The sequence below is a fragment of the Euprymna scolopes genome, chromosome 23 (genome assembly GCF_053919585.1).
Source record: "Euprymna scolopes isolate OS-2025 chromosome 23, ASM5391958v1, whole genome shotgun sequence".
NCBI classification, from domain to species: Eukaryota; Metazoa; Mollusca; class Cephalopoda; order Sepiida; family Sepiolidae; genus Euprymna; species Euprymna scolopes.
In genome coordinates, this window is record NC_136504.1 from 121,097 (window position 1) to 142,618 (window position 21,522).

At 35.0% G+C, this 21,522-nt stretch overlaps 1 protein-coding gene across 1 annotated transcript in view; it reads left to right on the forward strand.

The window, feature by feature from the left end:
- The window catches only part of LOC145245714 (fibronectin type 3 and ankyrin repeat domains protein 1-like), a 157,241-nt gene that overhangs the window by 95,474 nt on the left and 40,245 nt on the right, over positions 1 to 21,522 (forward strand). The window contains exons 5-7 of the mRNA XM_080107246.1: positions 1,181 to 1,255; positions 7,645 to 7,710; positions 13,488 to 13,702. Coding sequence (XP_079963372.1) covers positions 1,181 to 1,255; positions 7,645 to 7,710; positions 13,488 to 13,702 — 356 coding nt within the window. The remainder of the gene's footprint in view (positions 1 to 1,180; positions 1,256 to 7,644; positions 7,711 to 13,487; positions 13,703 to 21,522) is intronic.

Genomic DNA, 21,522 nt, shown 5'->3' on the forward strand with positions numbered 1-21,522 from the left:
CCTTTTCATGTAAGTATAAAAATAGAGAGTTTAGTTAAAATGAAAATGAAATAGCAATAGACGAAATTCGAACCTCGTAATTTAGGTTTAGAAATAGATTACGTGTGAGAATTTAAAAATGTAAAACAAAAACTTGTTTAGAATAGAGATAAAATATTTCAAGAAAAGAATGTGAACTGTCAAGTTTGTTATGAAATTTTAAATTGAAAGAATGCAGCTTATAAGATAATGTTTTTAACATATTGGAAAAATAGGTTACTAAGTATAGGTTAAAATTCCTTTTGTAGAAATAGAAAAGGTTTTGGACACGTATGTCCAGAACACGTGAAAGAAGGCACATGTTTTAACATGTGTATGACGTCACGGAAAATAGAAAGTTCTAGTGATAGAGAAAAAACTTTAGAGTAAAAGAAGTCAGTCAGAAAAAAAACTAGGAGAGAGACAGTCAGTCGTCTAGGAAGCGAGACGTCACTTCAAGAAAAAATGTGAAACTTTGAATTCTTGATGATGGAAACAACGGCCGGTCATGACGAAATAAACCATCATGTGTTTTATAAAAACGTCGTCTTGTCTTATGATTCTTACAAAAAGGTAAAGTGAAATTGTATTATATATTTGTGTTATAAAATGTCTTTTCATACACATCTCGACTTCTCATATCCACAATGAGAATCTACATCATGTCTACACAATGTCCGAACAGTGAACACTATCCCCTTCACTCTAAGAGCTTTCTTCTTCTTCTTCTTCTTCTTCTTCTTCTTCTTCTTCTTCTTCTTCTTCTTCCATCAGAAAGATCTAAGAAAGAACATTTAAAATATATGAATCGTTATAAACGAATAATCTCTCTAAGTCTCTTACAACAACATCTCTCTCTCTCTCTCTCTGAGTCTTTCAACATCCCTCTTAATAAAAAAACCTCTCTTACTACAACATCATATGTAATAAAACTCTCTTCTAAGACTGCGCTTGTAATAAGACTCTTTCTAAGCATCAGGTATAATAAGACTCTCTCAATGAAACCCCTATATGTAACAAGGGTTTCATGTGCGTACCATCAAATAAAGTGTCCTTACGAAAAAAGTCTGGAAACTTATTGAAAGCTTCTCATATATTTAGTCCAAAATATCTGTATTTGTTGTGATAATAATTAATTTCTGAAAATTGGTCAATTTTTCAGGTTGGTCCAAGTAGATGTTCCTGATCAATACGGTATGAGCGGTCTGATGTCTGCCTCTAAAAGTGGAAATACAGAGTAAGTCAATTTCTGTTGTTATTACAAGAAAAACTGGTATTCTGTAAATTAATTGTCTCATTTTTTCAAAGTAGAATTTTTAAAAGAAAAAAGTGAAATTTGTTATTTTAACAAAAGTGTTGGGACATCTTTGGGGCCGATGGTCCACCCTTTTGCGAACATCAGAGTTATTTGCCAAGACGAGTGTAGTCCAGCAATCGGTCTCTCAAAGATTTAACAGGGATGCCATGGGAAGGCTTGCTATGTGTCTCCAGAAAGAGTAGGTAACACAGGCCTGAGCAAAGGTTGCCAAAATATGGGACATCATACACAACTGGAGCTATGTACAGGATCCTCAGTGTCTCTGTGACACTGACATGCACACCATTGCACACATCCTCAAAGACTGTCCACTGAGTGATGTGTGTTCTGATGCAGACTCAAAGGATGCCTCAGGTACTACCTGACGATGGATTTCAAGATGGAGCGAAATGCTATTATGATAGTAATTGTCTGTATTTTTGAGATGAGGTGTTTTCATTGATTGAGATTGTCGGACTGACTTCCTCATGGTCACAACGTTTCGGCCGTTTTACCCTCCGGCCTTCATCAGGTGTTTTGTCTCGAATTGGGGAATCATTTGTTAGGAGTCTTGAACCTAACCCTTTATCATTATTACGGGGGTACCGTGTTCGGACTCCAGCTAGGCTCTGGGACATAGTTGCTGATTCTCTGTTTTGAATGTTACTTTTTTTACTGCCTTCGTTCAGGATTGAACTCAGCACCTTTTGGGTAACTGTAAACTTTGATACTCGGCCATATGTCACTAAGACAATTCTTAGCTGGTTTTTGTTAATGTTAAACCTATGTTGTTATTCAAGGTTTTCTCTCTCTATCAGAGGTGTCCAAATTGCATTCAGCTCTATGCTTGGTTTGCTCAGTAGGTTGTTATGTCCGAGCATGTGAGCTGTTTCTTTAAGTTTTCTCACTTTCCAGTGGGTCTCTCTGTTTATTATTTTTACTTCATCCCATAGGGGGCGATGGTCCCCCCTCTCCATCCAGACATGGTTGGCTATACCCGATTTTTCCCCTTTAGTTACCACTTTTCGGTGTTCTTCCACCTTTACTTTAAGGGGGCGGCATGTTTCACCCTTGTAAACCTTTCTGCAACTGCATGGGATGGAGTATATGCAGTTCTTGGTCATGCCACTTTTCATACCAGAAATACAAAAAAAAGGAAATACGTCCTTTGTCAATGATTTTTCAATATGAAAACAACATAATTTAATAAATAAATTAACATTTTTAATTCATTAAAAAAAAAATCATTATATGAATTCAGGTTTTATTAACATGGCTTAATCTTTTACTGTTTTTTTTTTTCAACTAATGAAAGTAGTCTAGAGGCTAAAATTCAATTCAAATGCTTAGAAAACATTAATTTCAAGCTTGTTCTCTGAATTTTTAAATATTGTAGTATTAAAAATGTAAAAATATATAGAGATGATGTATATTTTTTAAAATGTAACAGCACTCTCTTTAGATTGGAGTTCACAAATATACGTATTCACATATTTTAATGTTCATGAAAATAATTGGCGTGCTTTTCGAGTTATACATACACAAGTTGTAACAGCATGTATAGTTTCTTTATATTTTATTCCTTTTCACAAATTGTCAATTTTTCGATTTACCTTCTAGACCATAAGCATTAATATGCCTCACTTATCAATATATTCCTGATTACACTACCAAAGGCTTATGTGACAGATGCCTATAGCCCACTCAAGAATGCTAATCACCTTATAATAATGGCAGATATAACCTTAATCTTCCTACTCAACATGAAGAATCGTTACTTGAAATGACAAGCTACTTCAAACAGATTGATTGAGAATCCATCAGTGATCACATCAGAGAAACCACATTAGAAGTAAAGTATTTTCTCTCCCTGCTAAACAGTGCCAAATGAGGTAACTGAATGGGTTAAAGAAGACATTAAAGCCCATGTTCTCATGCAGAAATTCTATAGCAAGTTCCACTCTCACCAATGGTTCATTTTAGTCTGTGCAGCTACTATGGGCAGAAAAACACAATCGCAAAACTTAAGAACTCGTGATTTCTATAACAATGTGGTGAACAACGGGCAAGCAATAATTCCTTAACTATCCAACCACCTTGATGTCGCTCGCACTGCTACTTATATGGTTGAACTACTTACCTCATGGTTTGCCTTGAAATCCACAAAAATTACGTCATTAATGCTAAACTTGTTTCTGATGCACAGTATTGATTTAGGCAAGCCAGTTCTACTGCAGATACCTTAATTATCATCTCTGAATGCATATACTTTACACTGGTCAAAGCAGGTGAAACTAGGGTGGTATCTCTTGATATATCCAGAGCCATTGACATAATCTGGAATGAAAATCTTTTCATGGTGATTAATTTGTACTGTATTACTGGATGAATATTTTATATAATCAAACTCTTCTTAGCTCAAAGAAAAAGTCAACTTGACCTCTATAACATCCAAACAACATGTCATTAATCTGGATGTGCCTCAGGATTTGATCCTTGGACCTTTATTATTCCTAATATTTTTAACCTCTCTGTTATCTGTGTTAGGAATGAGTATATTTGCTGATGACACCATGCTCTATTCTCGACATGTGATAATGTCTGAATTCTTAGAAAATAACCTCCTGCCTTTAATAGAATAAAGATGTAAATAGATGGTAACATTTAATGCTACTAACACAGAACTCATTTTATTTAAAAATTATAAGAAACCTTTTCAACAACCGATTTCCATATCTAATAGGACCCTACTTGTGAGTCTGTCTTGGCCTAAAAGTTACAGGCAACATAAATTGGAACAAATACATAAAAGACCTTGCCAAGGTTGCTGCAAAGAAAGTGTTAATATCCTATATCTCTATAAAGTCACCATTTGCTCATGCATAGAATATTGTCGCCAGGTCTTGGCTGGAGCATTAACCACTAGACTCTCGTCATTAGACAAGGTCCAAAAAAGAGTCTCTAATCTAATAGGTCTCTCACTGTCAGCCAAGCTCCAATCCCTGTCATATCGCCACAGTGTTGCATCTCTGTGCTGATATTAAAAATACTTCAATGGAATGTGCTCCAATGAACTCGTGAGACTGGTGCCCCCATGCCTAATTCGATGAACAGCAAAATCCTAGTCCTTTAAGTCTTCAAGAGCTGAAATGCGTTCTACTCTAATATCTTCTTCCTCGAACTGCTAGCTTTTGGAATTTCCTCATTGCTCTCTGTTTCAATAACTGGACTAGTGTTGTATAGCTGGGATCATATTTAAGATGACGCAGAGTTCATATTAACGATGAGGGAGACAAGACATTTATAACAGTGAGATGGGAGAGATGGGAATTCATTATTGAATGAATGTGTATTACTGTTCTTTTACCTCAGAGGGGACGATGATTACTTATGATGGAGGAGGGGGACACATTACTTGGAAGGGGATTATACAAAGTTCATATTAAGATGATTAACACATTACCTTCAATTGTTGAATGACGACACGAAGACAACAGTTACAAAACTCGATGATGTTCTTTATTTCATTTGATCGGTCGAAATGATGATGCCGTCAGGAATTCAAATTCGGGATTTACATAGTTTTATGTTCTTTTCTTCGCTTCCAAAGGACCCTGGCTCCAACTCTCTCTCTCTCTCTCTCTCTCTCTCTCTCTCTCTCTCTCTCTCTCGACTGCCCAACTCTTCTAATCTGCTAATCCTAGTTCCTATTATTGCGAATTCCCTTTTTGCTTTGACGTCAGATGTGTGGTTCCAAAACGTGACAAACTAACATGGCTCAGCACACGTTCTCCAAACACACTTTCGACAAAAAGAATTCTCAACTAATCTATTTTTTAAATTCAATTTTCATAAAAGAACGAACAATTAAATTCTTTTTACAATACAAACAATATCTAACTATTTCCATAACTAAATTCTAACAATCCAATTTCTGAATGTATTCTGAACTTTTCTTACAAGGTTCGAGTCTCAGCTTATCCTAATCTCATTCTCCACTTATCTAATGTTTTTCTTATTTACATGGAAAGGGGACATGTTAGGGTTAGGGTTAAGGTTAGGGAAGGGAGTTCCAGCGTCTAGTAGTTCTGGGGAAGAAACTATCAGAGTAGAAGACTTTCTTACACCTAGGGATCTCTACTGTGTAGGGGTGGGACTTTGCTGCTTGTCAGGTTTGACGAGGGTATTTACTTTGAGAAGGTCGAAGGGCTTGTAGTTCGTCAGAGCATCCACCATTAAAATACTTGTAAAACAGGCAGAGGGATGCAATATTTCGTTGGTGGGACAAAGGTAGGAACTTAGATGACAATTCAGGATCTCTCAGGTTGACGACCCTTTTTTGAAACCTGTCCAGGAGTGAGAAACTAGTAGCAAATGCACCAGCCCGAATGTGACGACAATACTCTATACATGAGCGAACGGTGACCTTATAGAGGTACAGGATACTTTCCGGTGTAAGTAACGTTTGTGTCAATTCGATTGCACATTATTCCATTGACCATCAATATCAGATTATCCGTGTGCACCCAACATTATGTCTCAAAGCACGTTTGTGCAGCTTTATTCTGTAGTTATCCTCCTTATTGTAAATGACCGTCCATGTGTAGTGAAGAATCTTTCCCCGATAAGGTAATCCAATTAATGTGCATGGGTATAGTTAAAACACGGCAGATCTAGAGGAATCTAACCTATAAAAATATTTCTAGTCTTTATAGGTAATTGTAATTCCTGTGATGATCATCAACAAACAGTTGATTTGGCAAAGAGAACGTGGCAGCATAAAAAAATGTTACATTGCTCCAATTAGCTAAGAACCGTAATAAATCCAGATATTGTCAACTATTGAAAACTTCAAATGTCAATTCATGGAAGGAAGGAATCGGGAGAATCTAAGAAGAACACCTTCCTTGATTGAATTCAAGCGTGTTTCTACCTCGCTTTCTCCTCTTTCTGGTGATGTCCCGATTTTGACCGTTCCTGAGTCCTGGGTGGTCACTTGGTATCGCCTCACAAAAAGGTTGCCACTCTGATAAAAACAGAAAATGTTGAAGAGTCTAGTTCTATGAGATTGCCACACGCCTTACGTTATCAGATTAATCATCCGGAGTTGGTTCATAGACATTTTTACTGATGACACTAGCATCTATGGTAGCACATCTAAGACCGTAAACGACAAATTCTCTCCAATTCTCTCTCCTCTGATCTTAAGCATGTGATACAATGGGGAAAGAGATGGCCGGTTACTTGTAATGAATCTAAAACCAAGCTTTTATCTTTACATCATTAGCGATCTGATCCCCATCTGGCATCAATTGAAATGAATGGCTTTCGTCTTGGGGAGGCCTCATATTTTGACAAGCTTCTGGGCTTGACCTTTACTCCTAATCTGAATTGAAACGCATACATCAAATCCGTTGCCAAGGCCGCTGGAAAAATGGTGGGATCCTTCTATCGATCCAGTAGATATCTCATTGCTGATGCACGCGCAAAAAACAAAAAAAAATTGGACGTATGCAGGCTGGCTCAAATCCGTACCGCAATGGAGGAAAAGAATGTGAAAAAAACATGACGTGTTAGCTATTGCGCCCATCGCCAAACTAGAAGTGATGTATATTTAAATTAAGGCTAGACAATCAGAAAGAGGGGATGACTTTCGAAAATATCGACGAGAAAAGCGACCCCTCCCTGTAGAAAAGTGCCCAGTTGAGGGTGAAAAAATTAATGTTTTTGGCCAATTTTCGATATTTGTCGTCTGAAAGGGTCGAGCTTCAAAAGAAACAATTATATTTGCTTTTTCTGTTATATTTAATAAATTCCTTGGTGTGTTTCTTTTTCTTTTTGATCTGACAATACTATCACAAATATCATACAAATATCGTTAACAGTAATGATTTATTTTCTGCAAATCTATATATGACCAAATACTAGAGAAGCAAACAGTTTAAGATAGTGCTGAATTCATCATGGCTTCTCACCTTTGGATTATTAATCGTCATTTAAGCAGTGGAGGTTGCATAGAGACTTGTTTCGGGCATAAAATATCATCAACCAAAATTTAAATATACTTTTGGAGAAATTTTTCATCTTAAATTGTGATGACAACGAGACTCAGTAAACTATGTACCATAGTCGCTTGCGTCTTATTAGAAGAAAGGCGGCATTCTCTGTTTGTTTTTTTGCTTCATAGATCAGCTTACTGGACAATGTTGATCATATCTGAATTAAATCACCCTTTATAGACGTATACATTTTCTACATGGCTTTTACATGGTTTATTGCACTTTGCAATTTGATTTGATTTGATAATTTTCTATCCATTTATATTTCAGAATTCAGGCACTGCTGATTGCCAACCATGCAAACATTAATTTCACAGATGGTGATGGAAGAACACCGTAAGCTCATTTTAGCTTCTTAAAATAAATGTGGTAAAGAATATATTTATTCAATTCCTTTGAAAAAAAATTGTTGTTATAAAACTATTTTAATTTTTGTCTTTTTGACAGGAATGCTTTTTTGTGTTTTTGTTTTTTTTCTTGTTATTTTTTAATGAATCATCAATTACCAAGGTTTATAAGATGGATGAGTTGTTAGTTGATGATAAAGTATATTATGAAATGATTTAAAATGATGAATGGAATGAACACAAGTTGTTTACTTATGAACACAGTTTATACCTTATATTTATTGAAATTAGATTAAAAGACGGCAATGGAAATAGTAATGTGTTGTATAAGTCTATAAGAAGAAACTTCTTGAAATTCCGTTTGATGGTAGGCACACGGAGAAGAAAGGAGTTCTTTTTCGTGGTCATAGGTCATCCAAGGAGGAACTAGAAATTGGAGTCCAATTGAGTACTTCTAAGTAAACAGTGATAAAATAGGGAAGAAATAGCAATGCGAAATCTTTGTGAAAACAGCTATAGAGAACAGAAAAACAACTATAGGGAACAGAAAAGGCCATTCGTCATCAGAAACAGAAACATCAGAAACAGAAAATAGCTATAGGGAACAGAAAAGGTCATTTCTCATCAACTAGATCAAGAAGTTGATTTTGAACTCTGCCAAAACAAGAAAACGTTCTCTTAGCGCCACCTCTCCTAGTGAGGCAACCATACTACACCCTGGAGCGTATTTCACTCCGTCTCTGGCCTAGCGTTCTATGTAAGTTTTAAGTTAAATGATCCCCAACTTGATTTTTCAACCTTTTATTTGCAAAAATGTAATCTCATTGGAAAAATGCCTTTTCAGAATTTCTTACAGAGAGTAGGGAGAGATCTTTTAAGTTATAAATAGAGAGTCAACTAAGCTCTCCTACTCACCTCTAAAAAATTCACATTTCTTTTTTTATTTCATAATCTACTAGCTTACTCGTGTCCAGACGTTGTCTAAAAAAGTATAACTCAAGAAAGTCTATGCCCACTCTTGAACCATTAAATTATTTGTTGCTTATGATTATCCAACATGAACATAGACCCCAAAATTTAAAAAGTATATCGCCAGAAAATTCTGTACTTTTAAGTCATTGTTACCTATTTTAAGCATTTTCACAAATAACATGCTTGTTAAATTGTTAAATTAGTTAAAACCATAATCACTGCAGATACCTATCTCATTCATGTGATACCTATCTCATTCATGTGACCCCAAAACTCAACTTTGTTTCACTGACGTAGACAATCATCGTTCCCTTGAGACCATTCATTACATTTTGTTTGTGGTCTTCTTTTTCTAGATCCAACTGCTCTAGTTTTGTTTTGGGAGTTTTTTTTTTTTTTTGTGTGCGTTTAGTCTTTGGAAAGATTTTGATAATCAGCTGAAGGGATTTAGTCAGCAAATATTCAGAGTAGACATAAAATAATTTATTTAGATCTCCAATTTCATTTCATAATAGCAGATTACGCTTATTTACGAATGATTCACATTCATATTCCTGAAAAACAAGAAATGTATGTTACGATAGAGATGCTATTTACATCTATAGAGAAGAGCGGTTATCCTTTCCCCCTTTTGAAACTTAGTTCACTTTTATTTACTTTTTTATAATTATTCTCTGCTTTACAACACCTGCAATACAGAAACTATATGATTTTCAACCTTATATTATCATTATTATTTCCTTCAACAAATATCAATTATGAATTGCTAAGAACCAAGTACATTGTAACCCGGATATAAGTGACTTCTTCTGCTGTCGTTGCAGCTCTCTTATATCTGGGTTTCTTATATCCGGGGGTTCTTATATCCGGGTTACACTGTACATTAACACAGGCTCTAATTTGGGACCAGAGAAAATCTCTCTTATATCCGTTTTTCTTATATTCGAGTTTCTTATATTCTTATATCTAGGTTATACTGTATTACTCTTCATATGCAAATGTGTACTTTAGTTGACACGAAGATCCTGGCCAAAGTGATAGCAATGTTGACAAACCATCTTCTTCAAACGAACAATGTTCTTTCACTTTGCATTTCATGAGTAAAAATCTGCGTATTGTTTGGATTCTTCAAACTACTGTTCTCATCTTGAGTGTTATTTTCACAACGTTATAGTCGATGTAACCTCCAACCTTCTTCAGATGTATCTTGTTGAACTTAGTAATTTTTCTATTGAACTCGGGAATCTAAATGGAATTTTTAATGGAACCTTTTATTTAATTCATGTGGATAGCATGCTCTCATTCTGTTAGCCATGACTAGGTAGAAGTCCTAAATAATTTCCAATTGTACTGTGTCACCTGCACAAAGGATTGAACCTTCAACCTCCAAAAAAGTGTAACTTTACAACTTAATTTTACAAATTACTTTATCTACTATACTTTGGGACACTTGAAGAAGGTCAGAGGTTACATTGACTAAAACGTTGTGAAAATAATACTCACGATGAGAACAGTAGTCTGAAGAATCCAAATAATATGAATAATTGAAATGATATTTGTTAGTATTTAGTAAGAAAACAGAGCCGAACGATGGAACAAGTATGATAGCGATTTTATTCAGGAGAGTACCAGTCCAGTAACGGTTACATCCGGTATCAGGCATGCAGAGGTGAATATTATCTATAATACTGGCTGAACATGTATACCGTCAACGTATGTGTGCACCTGTTGCATGTTTTGTCTTGGATCTATATCATGTGATGGTGTTGTGATCTATGGTAAGAGTCGTCTGATCCAGCCCACGAAGGTCTGTTGATCAGTCCATGAGCCTGATTCTCAATGACTATTTTTAGCATGAGAGACAAGGCTTTCTAATTGAACAAAAGGAATTCTGTTAGCAATCGAATTTGAATACTATGAATGCAAAAACATGATCAAAACCCAACCACCTCCATTTCTGTATCAAAGAATTCCAAAAGTAAACATAAAACAAAAACTGAGAGCCGATTTGTCCGACTGACAAGTGACAAACATGGACAGCTTCAAAAGGACAATGTTGTCTCAGTCGGCTTTTTATTTCATTCCTGCAAAAGTGGCCCACCCACCCCTCGCTTACTCGTACCATCCACCTTTGTTGGAATCTTTCAATCGATCATGTTTTCATCTTTTCAATAACAGTTTTAAATAACAGTTATAAATACACACATCATAATTTGATCCATTTCGCTTCAAGTGAATTTTTTACACTTTCAAAGTATTGGACATTCCTTGAGGAAAACTAATTTTTGTTAGGTGTTTTTTAATTTTAGATTTTCGTTTGTTTTTCTGATTTCTCAATGTTTATTTTCATTAAGATTTTAAATATTTAGATTGACAGATATCTGCATGTGTAATTTTCCTTAATTTTTCATTAATGACCTTCGTTCAGCCTGTGACCCGTGTGGTTGAATGAGTTGCTGACCCTTGATCTATGGATCATTGCAAGAGTATTCCTATAGTTCTACCTGATTTAGTTTGGAATGGGTCATATTTGATTTTGTCTAGTGTAGGTCAAGTGATGTTGGGTTTGGTGATTTCGTTTCCAACATTAATTTCTTCCGTCTATTCGTGCTCTGTATTATGTCAGGTTCAGGGTTCTCAAAGTGACCTTTTTTTTTATGGGAATTTGTATGGTGTTAAAATTGGGGCAATTACGATGGAGTTCAGTTCTATTCAGTATGCGTCCACCATGTAGCTTCTAGGTCCTTAGTCTTTCTGTATGATGGTTTCAGGGTCCATGGGTCGTCGAGTTCATTTAGTATCTGCACACATTAACCTGACTACAATGGTGATAATTTCTCGATCCTGCCAAGTGGTCATGATGGGTTTTCATGCCCGTCAATCTCTCACATAACTGTTTGCAGTATTTTTCCCTCCCTGCGTCCGATCAGCTGGGTAAGGTGGCTGGTACAGGTCTTCCAAAACGTATTTCAACTGGCGATAGTAGTTTGCTGTCTATTAGCGTTGCCCTAATCTGCAGAAAAACAAGCTGGATGTCAGTTCTCTCCCTTTCTCACATGTGTGTCTACAAAGCCATTATAGTAAGTGAGCTCCAGAATTTGATGAAACTTTAGAAAGCCTGTTTAGAGTACTGTGAACCATCGTCCGTCATAATTTCGTCTGGAGGACTAAAAAGTGCTGTGTAATATTTCATTTTATCTTTCACTGTTTTGCTGGTTACCGGTGTGGGCATTTCATTGACAATTTGGTACTTTGAGTATCTGTCGATGGTGAGAACGAATTGCTGCCCACCAATCTCGAATAGGTCTGATGCGATGAACTTCCAAGATTAATCTCATATGGGTGCAATGGTTCATGCCCATGCACATCTTTCAATACCGTTGTTGATATTTACACTGTACACACTTTCTCTTGCAAGTCGGCATCTTTTCTCTATGCCTTGATAGGTTTGGTTGACTTAGTATAGGATGTTCTCCCACGTCGAGTCTGGGATGACTACTTTTCGGTCCTTGGACAAGATTCTAGATTCGACAGCAAGTTGTGCAAGAACCAATAAGATTGGGTCACAATAGATAATTCACAGCGTATGTTATTTCTTATATTCTGACAAGAGTTTTACATTTAAGGAATATGGATGTCGAAAAAATATCTACTTACCATTTGCAATATGGCGTATATTCTACAATGTGTTGTGTCGTGTGCTGTTTTATTTACTTATTTTTGTATGGTTTGTTTGTTATTTTGTGTTCCGTTGATAATAACATTTACTCTGATGGGATGAGCCATTCATTGAAAATCCAAGGATTAAGGAAAAAACTTCAATAATTATTTGTACTCCTTTGTCAAACATTAAATTTTGTTACAATTCTACATAATTTAATTCAGAATTTCCATTTATATCATTGCTCTATCTCGCATATTAAGCTTTCTTTATCTGCTTGAGATCGTCTTATAAATACTGATACTAATATTTATTTGGACTTTATGTTCACAGTATTATACAAACTGTAATGTTACGGCATTTCAGTATTTCATTTGATTTATATATATATATATATATATATATATATATATATATATATATATATATATATATATATATATATCAAAATAATAAGATGAATTAAATCACAATTAATATTGTGGTTCACAGACTTACAAAATATTGATGGGCGAAAATATTTTACATAAGACAATCCTAGCCAAATAAAATTGCTCAATATACTAGATTACAAAAAGATAGGTAGATAATAATTAAAGTTGCATTCATGTCAATAAGGATGAGGCTGATTACAATAAGTGAATTCCTGATGAACCGCCCCCTTAAGTAAGACACTTTATCAAATCTCAACACTAACGTACTGTACACGCAATAACCTTTATCCCCGAGTGGCTTCTGGGCCTTGATAAGCGGTCACCACCTTGTAAAAAAAATGTAACTTTCTTATAAATTGTTCCTATTAATCGAGTAGAGCTTCATCTATCCATACAGGTGCGAGCGTGATAGCAACTTTATTCAGAAGAGTACCAGGCTGGTGACGGTTACATCCGATCCCAGGCAAACAAAGGTGAATATTATCTGTGGTACTATTACGAATAACTCCTCATCTCCAAAATTAAGAACCGTTAAAATGAGTTTTTGCGATGAGACTTGTTTTTTCTTGTTCTTCTAAAACTTGCAATTCATATCCTTTACAGGTATTCGCTTTCTTATATTTTGTGCATTTTTGTTTATTCACACTAAATCCATCAACTACCAGGAATTAATCTTAAATCCTCTTTTTTTCTATGTAGCATGATTCAAGCCTGTATTCATGGACAACTCGAAGCTGTCAAACTTTTACGAGAACATCAAGCTGACTTTCAAGAATTTGATCGAGCCGGGTTCAGTGCACTTCATTATGCAGTCGACAGCGGCAACTGTTCATTGATTGAATGGATGGTAAAAAATGGTGCCGATATCAACATAGTCGATCATGCTGCTGGATGGACACCATTACTCAGATGTGGTGAGAGATTATAACATTAATCGATGGTTCTTTTGCTAAGGCTTTCATCTAAAATGTCTAGGGAGAACTCTGAATTTCTGCTTATCAAACCACTGTTTTATATCCTTGTAGAATTTCACACTAGATTGTTAGGTTCTGAGTTTTAAACGGTTTTTATTGGGGAAAAATATTTTCAGTTCACGTTTCTGTAAAAATTCCTTGCTTTTTGGGTGTGACTAAGAAAATTAACGATAAAAGAAGTGAAAAGGAAAGAAGAAGGAAGCGTAAGTCAAACGAACAAAACTAGAAAAATGAAGTAGCTTAATATTCTTGTCTCGTATATCGATTTCTACCACAGATTCTATTCCTATTTGAAATTCCAATAAACTAAATTCTTGTTAACAACGCTATCACAATCAATATTAGTTTTAAACAAAGGTGTCAACATCCTTAGGACTTAACAGTGTCAGATTAGACTACCACGAGGTTTGTCGTCCATTTCAGAATGAGACCCTATCAAAAAACACTGTACTATGAAAACAATGGAAAATTTGTAGATTATTTAATGGGGAAAACAACATCTATCAATGATTCATTATATATGATTAACTGAACACAAATCATAACCGAGAGGGATGAGAGTTCATACCTTTCCCTAAGTAATAAAAATAATCGGTCTGATACGCCAGTAACTTGTTCCAGTTATTAATTTCTAATTAAATAAATCCTGATGCTTACTGAGGTGAACGATCAAGTTTTCTTTAAAATATATTTTTTTTAATCCCAAAAAGGCAATGGAATATAATGTACATAGACAAGATCGCCTCAAGATATTGAACATAACAAATAAAACTTGGAAAAGTTATGAACCCCCTCATTCCTACCATTTATTGGTTAAACAGTACAACTACTGTATTTTTCTGACAATTCATTTACAAAATTAAAACTTTTGTTTAAAAAAACTAAATGTGTATAATGGTTGATACGCGTTTAAATAAAAAAGAAGGTTGCATCATATAAAACCAGGTTAAAATATCTTTGGGAACATGTTGATTCGAAATATGCCGAAATTTGCTTATACCTCAATCATCAATAATTGATGAGTTGGCAGATATAGACATCTTTGCTTTATATGATGAACTCTCCCGTCGATGTTCGCGTATGATCTTCCGCCACAACAACTAAGCTCTTGGAAATTCACACAGATGAATTGTTTATAGTGGTGAAGACTGTGTAGAAACAACCACACTTTTTGCTATTACTGCTAATCTTTGTCGGTGCAGATGACTGCTACAAGACAAAGCATACAGTACAATACAGGTTTTTAGATCATAGTTACTTTCTCCTCGATGCATATTTTAACTAAGACTGGGGCTGCATCTCTCCCAGTGAATTAACCTCCAGATATCAACCTGGTAATTTATACGACTCGGCGCAGTACATACAGCGCCTAGCCTTCCCAAATGGTCACCCATCTGGTACTGGCTAGACTCATCATTACTTAACTTCAGTGATCTGGCAAGAACCTGTGTGTCAACGTGATTATATCGTGTGTATATATATATATATATATATATATATAATTTTAGTCATTAAATGAATTTAAAAATTTATGACGTGAAATGTTTGAGTTTCAGATCAAAAGAGTTTTATTATTCTATGTAAGACAAAGAATACATTAGAAATATTTTAATTTAAATATTTTAATATTTTATAAGAGTTAAACTAGAATAATAAAGATCTTTGGATCTGAAACTCAAACATTTCACGTCATAAATTTTTTAATTCATTGAATGACTAAAATTTGATTTATTTGCTGTATCTTGTGTATCGAGCAATTCTTATTTAGGTAGGATAATACTTATAGAATATTACTGCCAGTAATATCTTATAAATCTTATAATCACAGGTTTACATGCCAGCTGATTGTTGGATAATTTTATTCTGAAGTATATATATATATATATATATATATGCGTGTGTGTGTATCTTATTAATATTTTTTAACCAAAAATTGTTCCAATATATCAAAATTCGGCATTATACATACACCAATAAAATATTAAGTCAAAGTAAATTGACTCAATTATTAAGTTTTATGATTATCAGTTTCTATAATCGAGCATTTATATAAAGTTTTCACAAAATCAAGACAACAAAAATGAGAGCATCATATTGTGTATTTTTCATGATCGTTACAATTGTTTTGAGACCATTCAGACAATTTCAAACATGTTATTTAAAAATATTCTAAAAAGGCCTCTCCTCAGACGGTGTAAAAGACTGATTAATACATATTAGAACAGATTTCGAGTTACTATTTACGATAACAAGTAGTTGAACCTACCTCTCTTCTCTTCAGATTTTTTATCTAATCATTTTCCGATTGCCATGGAATTTATAAATCGCCCTATTTTCGTATTTCTATTTTTTTTCTAAATTCTTTATACTACTTTAATTCTCCATGTGTTTCTAATCGAAAAAAATTTTTCCACTAAATTATTTATTTAATTTATTTATTTTCTAAGTACTGGACAACATCCTCAAATCCTTGATTAAATTTATATGTCCCAACTATATTCTATTCAATATCCGAAAATTTCATATCTTTTGTTTTTATCTACGATCTCCTAATTGATTTTACTTAATGTTTTATTTCATGAGAAGGAATTATAATTAAAATCTTAATCTAAAAATTTTTTTTGTTAAATTAAAAATCAATCCACATCTCATACTTGTTAAATCAAATATTTAAAATTTAAAATTTATTTTTATAATTTTACCATTGTATAATCATTCAAATTCTGATTTCCTTTATCTCTTCAATACCGATTCTTAAAATGTTGAAAGGAGGATAACTCTGGTTATTTAATCTTTATCAATTCTCTGTTTTAAGTACTCAAACTTCTATATTTTTACTTTAGTATTTATTAATCAACCTTAATTAATTTTAAAAACTTATATTTCTAACATGACCTTCTCAATACTCATCTCTGTTAGATTTCTAATTTATTTGCAACATTATATATTACTAAAAAAATCTATTTTACTTCTTCTCAGATGGTCCTGGATATGACCTTAAACTATATCCGATGGTGAGGCCCCAGCTTGTGGGCTTTGGGGAGTGTGGAGCCACCCTTTAATTGCCATTGCTCCCAGGTCCACTCTGATCCGGAGTGGTAGTACCAGTTAGGGTCCCAACTATGGGTTAAATAGAAACCGACTTAAAAAACAAATATACTCTATTAAAAAATTGTTCTTCAAAATCACTAGATTTAGCATTAAATAACCCAAAAGGGTTGATATGCCGTAAAACAAAAACAACCAACCAACCAACCAACTTCTTCTCAGCTTGCCTGTCCCAGTATCTTACATGTAATTACTTCTAGAAATTTTTTTTCTTTTTCTTTTTTTGTGCTTTTGAAGTTACCTGGGTTTAATGTTTATATCCATAATGATTATTAAGATTAAAACTATTTCTATTTCTTCCTATTTAGGTTATAATAATTTACTTCCTGTATGTAAATTTGAAAATCTACTAATTTATTTATTTATTGTGCCATTTTGAATTTTAATGTTAAATTTATGGATTCTCCTTATACTTTGCCATTAGTATATTCTGTAGATTTTCCTTTATAGCATCTAATTTTTTGTTTAAATTTTCTTCTGTAGAATTCACTATGTGATATGCTTCAAGTAACCACAGGTTACATCTTTCTGATTTACTTAGTTTATATTTTCTTACATATATATATATATATATATATATATATATATATATATATATATATATATATATATATATATATGCTTGTTTATTGATTATGCAGAAGTTCAGAAAAACACTGGTACCGTCGGTTTCAAGCCCAACACAACGGGAAACCATTAATGGTAACACGTAAATGATGTTCAGCTCTCGTCAGCCATCTTGTTTTCTGCCCCGGGGCAAATTTTTTTCAGGTCCGCATTTGTTTGTTTATATATTGATGTATGTTTTTATTCAACTATAGCTTATTCCTATCTCTGTATATTATATTTTAATCCAGTATTAATATCCTGCTTTTTTAATTTTTTATTTTATGCATTTTAGTAATTATGTACTGTTTGTTTTGTTTCCGGTCTGCCTTCTATTGATTTTAGTTGGGGAAATGGGGATGATTAATTTATCTTATTAGACTTCCTTTTTTTTCAGTTAAGGGGAGATAACCCTTGTTTCAATGGTCATGGGGAAGTAACTAATCTATCTTATTTATTCTTTTAAAATTTTTTGCATTAAATATTATAATAGTTGAGGGTAGGTGTGTAATTTAATTCTAAATTCTTTTATATAACTGTGTAATGTATTTCAGGCAGTCTTATTCTTCTTCATATATACTAATATTTATGCTTAATGTATACTGACAAATGTCTAAATGTCCGTTACACTTTACTAGTTTATGCGTTAAGTTGGCTGCATCTAGAATACTCTTGGAGAACTCCTTTAGGGTGGGTCCTCGTTTATTGTTCTGTCTTCCCAGTTTATTAGTAACGCTTGTCTCCTATGCAGACATCCTTTGAGTGTCTCACTGCGTACGTTCAAACAGGTCTTTTGAGGGTCATTAATAGCCTTTATGATGTGGTACTTCTCCGCGTCACAAAGCTGGCATCGTTTTGAGGCTGGTGAGTATGCTGGTTTTCTTTCTATGATCCTCCATTTGATGCTGAATTGTGTTCCTTTGTCTTTAAGCTGCCATACTCGGGTGGCTAAAGCTGTCTTTATCCTCGTCTTTGCCCTAAAGGAACTGTTGTGCATGTAAAATCTCTGCTTGAACGTCCTTTTCGTCATCCCTATGTATGTCTCTGGTTTATCGCTGGTCTCATGCGTGAGTGTTGCTTCATATACGAGGGATTTCACCTTGCACTTTCCCTCTAAAGGGCAATCTTCCCTGAATCTGCAAGAACAGCCCTCAATTTCATTTTCATTGCGTTCCTTTGCGATGATCTTTTTTATTGATGGAGTGGTGGAATAGCTGACCTTAATCGTGTTTCTATTGAACAGTTTGTGCAGCTTATGTTGTGGAGGGAAATTTCTGTCTAGCAGTTTCAGGAACAGGTGTCCTACTCGTGTTTTTGTGTTGAGGGAAAACGGAGGTGAGAACCAAATGATGTTCTGCCCCCTGTTGTGCTTGTCTTTTGTTAGCCGATTTTGGGTTGGCTGGTATTTGATGCTTTCCGTGAATCTGCTTTTTTGGAGCGCTTCATTGTAATATGGGGCTGCTTGGTTGAAGATGTCGCCGTTTGATGAGAGCATGGAGATTCTTTTGCTGATATTGGCAACCATGTTTTTGAAAACCGTAGGGGGGGTGACAGGATTCCTTGTTTATGTACTGGAGTGTCTCATTGGGTTTGTGGAATGGTCTATGTGTCTTATTTAGAGCTGTGTCTAGAAAGTCCACTTTGTGTAAGTTAGTGCTAATAGTTATCTTAAAACCTATTCATGAAAAGTTTTGGTTAGATCCTTTCTAAGCTTATCTAGGCTAATCCCATTGTGATCGCATGAGAGGCAAAGGCCGTCATCCCTATACAGGCCGAATGTATGGTCTGGGAATTTTTTATTTAGAGTCTCTAGTAGGAATAGGCCTATTAATTCGCAGATGTCTCCACTATCGTAGGCCCCCATTGCCACGTCAAATGGGTCTTCTGGGTTTTATTTTTTTACCCAGGTTTTCCCTTCACAGAATAAGAGGGTTTGCCTAGCATGCATGATGGTTTCTATTTCTATATTGCTGTTTTGTATTTTGATGCGAAATTCAATGTTTTTTCTAGTGTGTCTCTTGTAATGGAGGGGTAAAAGTCTGTGATATCTAGTTGTGTGAATTTGCATCTATGTGGGTCGGTTATATTGTTGAACCATTTTAACACTGACTGCGTGTTACCCCATAGGTTGAGGTTGGTTTTACTTATTATATTCTTGACTATTTCTTAAATTATAGATTTACTGGCTAATCCTATTTCGCTTTTGGCTGGATTTATAAGTCTGCAGGATGGATTGTTGGCAAAGTTTTCCTTATGGTCTTTTAAAGTTACAAACACTTTTCTCTTAGCTAGGCGGTTAGCTCTATATTCTATGCCTAATTTCGTAGCTACTTCTGTGGCTTCTATGTTAATAGATCTATATGTTCCTTTATTTGCTATTTGGTATTTATCGTTAATTGCGTTTAACGTCAGCTGGGTTTTCTTTGCTTTGTCTATTTTGTATAAATTTTTGGTTTTATCGGAGAAAACTATTGCATCATTATTCCTTTTTAATCTCTTAATATCGTTGGCTAAAGATCTCTGGAATTTGTTTGGCTTGTATTTGAACTCTAATGCTGGAATAATGTCCAATAAGTCCTTTTCAAATTTATCTAATTCGTCTATTTTTCCTGTGTATTTAATTGATTTTAACCCAAAATAGTTTTTTTCCTGTCTTCTCCTGGTTGCTCACCTCATTCAAGACTTTCCATCTCATCCTCTTGATGACCTCTTCTATTTTTATTAGGAGAATCCTCGTATATAGCTGGTTGCTGGAGGTTAGTATGTTCTTATCGGAGTATTCAAAGTTGCATTTCTCCATTTTTTTCTTCTTATGCTAAGATGTGTAAGCTGGGGGTTCTTCTATGATGTGGGTTTCTTTCTCTAGAGTGCTCGACCGCCGGGCTGTTGGTGTTCAACTGTCACTCCTAGCGGGGGCTATGTATTTGTTTGCTGTATTTTGGGGAAAGAGTTTCGACAAAGTGCTCGATTACAAAGATTGTATATAACTCTTGCTTCTCCTATTTTGTCATTCAGTCCTCATTCAATGAGTGATTTTTCTGACAAAGGGTGAAGAAAAAGCTGCTTTGAGGTCGGTAGTACTTGGTGACCAGTAGTCTGAGAGGTCGGAAATTTTTCTGTCTCTGTCTGTCCTTGTGGCCATGTCACTAGTAAGAGTGCTGGAGGTAAACGTTTTGTCTGGGCTGACGTTATCCGCCTGATAGTCAGGGACCCGAACCTTGGATTAACCACGAAGGAGGCTGTCCTATCAGCAGGCACAAAGTACTGGGACTGCTGTATTGCCATTTGGTGAGTGGATCTGGACCATGCGGTAGTCTCTGGGGGGGGGCTCTCGATGCCATACTAGTGGGTAATTGTTACGGCTTTACCTTTTCATGTGCTACAAAAAAAAAAAAAAAAAAAAAATTTCCTGTCTTTTTCTCTCTTACTTTCCCAAGTATGCCGACCTATTCCACAAATCCCAAAACCTCAACATGAAACATCTCCAGAATAAAAACTCGATTAAACCTAGAACCCCATCTTCCAACGTAGACCCCTACTACCAGGTCTCCTTCTCCAACATCAGGGGTCTACGTTCCAACCTTCCAGAGGTTGAAACCCAATTACAGGAGACAAAACCGGACATATTATTTCTAAGTGAAACTGGAATAGGGCCGACCACTTCCCTAGATGAGTTCATAATTAACGGATACTCCAATTTAACAGCTAAATTAGACACCCAAGATCGCCATGGGCATGGAATATGTGCCTACATTAAGGATGGCTTCCCATGTGGCAGGGATATCTCTAGAGAAGATCCTAATTTACCTTATATGTGCTTCAGGGTTGCTCTTGCTAACACCACTGCATTTATATTTGCCCTTTATCGGCCCCACAACAGCGGAGTTACTATCTTTAAGAGCATATCTGAGAAAATAGGCCACATACTGTCTTCACATCCCTTGGCTAACATCCACATCTGTGGTGACTTCAACGTCCATAACATGGAATGGCTGACCCATTCAAATAAGACAGATGATGAGGGGAGGTTTTGTCATGATTTTGCC